Genomic DNA, 4,683 nt, shown 5'->3' with positions numbered 1-4,683 from the left:
CTGCCCACTGGTTTTTTCGCCTTCGTTCTATACCTACTACCCAACCCTGGAATTTGTTATCCTAGAACCCACTACCCAACCCTGTTTGATTTTTAGTGTCCATTTAGCAAGAATGATCTCCTTCGAGTAACAGGTTCCGGAACTGGTACTCTGATTTCGTCGGATTGGCGTCGACGTCAACTCAGGAGAGGGCGAACGTTCTTTACTAATGTGGCTCCGGTAGAGAATTTTGTAGCAGAACTTATGCTAGATCCGAAGCTGTGGCTGCTGGAAGCTGGTTTACCAACATTCATTTTTCGGCTGCCTTCGAATTAGGTGCGTCGGATTAGGTAAAGGTCACCTCTCTCCGACTCTGACAGTGCATTTTTTATCCGTTGAAACTCAACCTCTGGTTCTCATCAAGGTATGCCCGATTAAGTTTTTTTGTTAATCCAGATTAGTTTAATTTTGATGATAGTCTATGCCTTTTCAACGGTTCTCTGTTTACGGTGTTGGGTTGCTATTCTGGATTATGGAAATAAAGCAACATTGTCCAGTTCTATGCTGTGGCTAGGTTTGGGGAATTGAAATTAAAACCTAATACTGGGGTCCAAAACAATTGGGTTAGTTTAATTGGATTTGGTTCATTTAATTTTACATGCAGCTTAGTTTAGCTTTCCTTCGTTGCTGCCATTGGCTCTGTTTATTGACATTTTTGGGTAAAATTATGGCAGGGGTTAAATTATGTCCATAAAGGAGGATGATGTTAAAAATGATTCTGATAATGATTTGGGTGATGATTTCGATTATCAACCGAATGCAGAAGATGATGCTGATGACGACGATGTGGATTCACTGGATTCCACTAGCAAGAGTGAAGAAGTTTGTGGTGTAAAAAGAATAGCGGATTTAATGGTAGAGGATATTTGGAACCTGGAGTTTAGGACGGAGGATGAGGCTTGCCAATTTTATAACGCTTATTCTTGTTGGCATGGATTTGTAATGAGGAAGGACGACGTGGTTAGGGATAATCAAGGTAGAATCATTAGCAGGCAACTTGTTTGCAATAAAGAGGGCTGGAGAAATATGAGGTATCTCGATCTGGATGATAGATCAAGGGAGGCAAGGTCACTAACGCGAACCAAGTGTCCAGCTCGGCTTAGGGTAAAGCTTGACTACGGCTGCCGTGGATGGAAGGTATCATGTTTTGTGGAATCTCACAACCACGATCTGACGCCACCCCAATTTGCGCATCTGGTACCGGCTAATCGTCGTCTCACTGTGACTGATAGAGTCCAAGTGAAAAATCTTCATAATTTTGGTGTCAAGAGCTGCCATATTATGGGGTATATTGCATTCCAGAAGGGTGGATATCGTCATGCTGGCTTCACACGGAAAGATTTGTACAACCACATCAATCGCTATCGTCGGGCAAAAGTTAAAAACGGGGATGCCAATGCGGCAATAAACTATTTGATTGGCAAGTCAAACAACGATCCGCTGTTCTTTGGAAAGTATACGTTCACTAGTGACGAAAGGCTGGAGCATATTTTTTGGGCAGATGGGCAGTCAATTATCGACTATCACTGCTTTGGAGATATTGTTGCCTTTGATTCTACCTACAAGAAGAATAAATACAACAAGCCTTTGGTCATTTTCTCTGGATGCAATCATCACGGGCAGACTGTTATCTTCGGCTCCGGCCTACTATCCGACGAAACCACAGAGACGTATAAGTGGTTGTTGAAAACCTTTGTTGAAGCGATGGGTGGGAAAAGTCCAAAAGCGGTAATAACTGACGGAGACCTTGCCATGCGAGATGCAATAAGGAATGTTCTGCCTGATGCGACCCATCGGTTATGTGGCTGGCATCTGCAGAGAAATGCATGTGAAAACATAAAGAATCCTAATTTCCTGCGCGATTTTAAGGGTTTTATATACGACAACAACGACCAGAGAGACTTCGATCGGAGATGGGCAGCCATTTTGGATAAGCACAACCTTGTTGGCAGTACCTGGATGGAAAAGACGTACGAAACTCGTGAGATGTGGTCCCATTGTTTCCTCCGGGATAAGTTTTTCGGTTACATAAGGACGACATCACAGTGTGAAGGTATAAATTCTCTCATCAGATTCTATGTTAATCGCAAGAACACCCTCATTGACTTCATGCATAACCTGGATAGGGCCTTAAAGGAGTATAGAAACAACGAGTTAATAGCTGACTTTAAGTCTCAGTGCTCAGAGCCAGTGATGATTACCTCGTTGGAGGTATATAAAAGATCTGCATCATGTTATTTCACGCGAAACATTTTCAAGGAAATTCGTAATGAGATTCAGAGGGCAGGGGCTTTGAATATAACGGTACTAAGCACAACCTTGGACAAGGTAGAGTTCAGTGTGACTGCTCTCGGAGACCCGGGCAAAGATCGACGGGTGGAAGTCGATAGAGGTAAGAATCTGTTCTCGTGCTCGTGCAAGCTGTTTGAATCACGTGGTATTCCCTGTAGTCATATCTTCTGTGCCATGAAGTTCGAAAACATACTTGAGTTTCCAGATTCGTTGATATACAAGAGGTGGACAAAGAATGCAAAGAACGAATTTATTAGCACAGAAATGCCTGTGAATGATGACATCGAAAGGGTCTTAAAGTTTCGAGTTGGAGCATTGGCATCGAATTGCAACAAGCTGTGTGATATTGCTTGCAAGGATCTTGCAGACTTTGATGAAGTCCAGTCTGAACTTGTCAATTTAGTTATCCGCCTGCAGTCACGCAAACAGGGCAAGTCAACTCCTAATGTTAACGTGGAAGGCATCAACGATCCCTTTGTTGTCAAAAGCAAAGGAGCCCCTTCCAAGAGGTCTTCTTGGAGGAAGAAGAGAGCATGCTCTAATTGCCACAAGTACGGTCATTACTACAAGCGCTGTCCAGATCTGATGCAGCATAGTGTGGAAGGTAACCCTCGCGATCAATCATACGGCAATGCATCAGCCAAGGACTCAGGTTTTAGTCCAGAAAGGTTTGCTAATTCTTCGAGGTCGTTCTCAATTAAGTCCGAACACCACTCAGGACCTAATACTAAGGTACGATTTGTTTATTCGAAATAGACTCCTGCTGTGAAAATCTTGTTCGGTGTGTGTCCCTTTAAAAACCATTAAACTATGTGAATGTTCCTCTGTTTGGGCAGCCTTTTAAAAAGGGAGGAACAAGGAAGTTTACGGCGACGGGTATGAGGAACTGGAAGGGTAAAGATAACACCTTTGTGGAGGTAATTTTTTTGAATATAAACATCTAATTTCCGTGTCATGAACTGGGTAAACTAATGAAGGTCAACTTCTTCTTGTCAAAAAAAAACATAATTATAAAACAGCGGAGCCTCCATGAAAGCAGCGAATCCATTGACATCGCGTCCACGAATGGTGTTTTCAATAAAAATCTCGACTCGTTAACACAGGTGTTATGCGTAAAACTCCTCCATGCGTAAACATTATGGTTGTTTGCATTATTATAGTTTCTGATTGGGGATTATGATGTTATCAGCAGGTGAAGGAGTCACAGCAGGACAAGAGACATTCATTCACGAACTATGAATGCAATAATGATGTCATTGATAATAAATGTGACACACGACATGTGCAGATGGATGTCCGAGATCAGTTACCGTCGTCACTGCCTTGTGGCAACAAACAAGGATCGTACATGGCATTGTTCGTGTCGATGCATAGGACACTTTGACCATTTCAAGGAATTAGTCCTCTGAATTAAGTGCAATGCAAGTATAATTGGTTCTAAGAGCGTGATCTATCCTGATTTACTGACCGCAATGTAATTGTCAGTGCTTGGTGTAGAGGATTTTTAAGTTGTATTTATTTACGTTAACTCTGCATATGTCCATTATCGTGGTATTTATGTTCGATTATATGTATGTGATTTGCTTACATTGCTGTATTCTCGTTGCAGTAAATTGTGGTTGACTTTTGGGTAACGACTTTCTACCATTGTGATTATGCATTTCAGTTGATCAAACAGAGTTGTGTAAACTGATTTTTTTCCGCACTTATTCCATTATGATGACAACAATGTTGAATAATATGCATGTATTTTGCTTACATTGCTGTAGTTTAGTTGTGCTGTTTATTGTGGTTGCATTTGGGGTAAGGACTTCCTACCATTGTGGTTATGCAATACAGTTGAAAAAATAGAGCTGTGTTAATTGATTTGTTTCCTTTCTTAGTGCGTTTGATTTAGCAACCAAATTATTAGATTGAATGGGTTGTATTATCCAAGGTTGAATGGTTCATACATGGTTTTAAATCTCTTTTTGTAACGTTGAGGTTGTGAGTCTACTTTGTTATTATAGATTTCCTGTATGCATTGAAAATTTTATTCAAAGGGAAATGGCACACTGTGTATGAAAGTAGTTTGAAAATATGTATAGATATATGAACCAGAAGATTCGTAAACAAACCAACACATTTCTAAAGGCTCATATCATAGTTTCGATTCAATGGTTCAATAACATTTTGATGATGTTAGAGTCTTACATACTGACATGAATTTAACACTATGAACAATAAATGTTTGAAACACTGCGGACATTTCCTTTAAGTTGTACAATAGCTAATCTTTCTATGTTATCAGCTACTTCACTACGGCATGACTTTACGTTGATAGGCATGGTTTTGCTTCCTGGGATTGAGAGT

At 40.8% G+C, this 4,683-nt stretch overlaps 1 protein-coding gene across 1 annotated transcript; it reads left to right on the top strand.

The window, feature by feature from the left end:
* Positions 1 to 1,169: 1,169 nt before the first annotated feature.
* LOC107633617 (protein FAR1-RELATED SEQUENCE 9-like) lies at positions 1,170 to 3,965 on the top strand. Its single transcript, XM_088510148.1, has 4 exons — positions 1,170 to 3,063; positions 3,168 to 3,248; positions 3,351 to 3,434; positions 3,524 to 3,965. The coding sequence occupies exons 1-4, from the start codon at positions 1,321 to 1,323 to the stop codon at positions 3,713 to 3,715; spliced, it is 2,100 nt and encodes a 699-aa protein (XP_088366274.1). The 5' UTR covers positions 1,170 to 1,320; the 3' UTR covers positions 3,716 to 3,965.
* The last annotated feature ends 718 nt before the right edge of the window (positions 3,966 to 4,683 follow it).

This window comes from Arachis ipaensis, chromosome B3, assembly GCF_059453495.1.
Source record: "Arachis ipaensis isolate K30076 ecotype BB chromosome B3, ASM5945349v1, whole genome shotgun sequence".
Classification (NCBI taxonomy): Eukaryota; Viridiplantae; Streptophyta; class Magnoliopsida; order Fabales; family Fabaceae; genus Arachis; species Arachis ipaensis.
The sequence above is the reverse complement of the archived record's forward strand: the minus strand, read 5'-3'. Positions and strand labels throughout refer to the sequence as shown.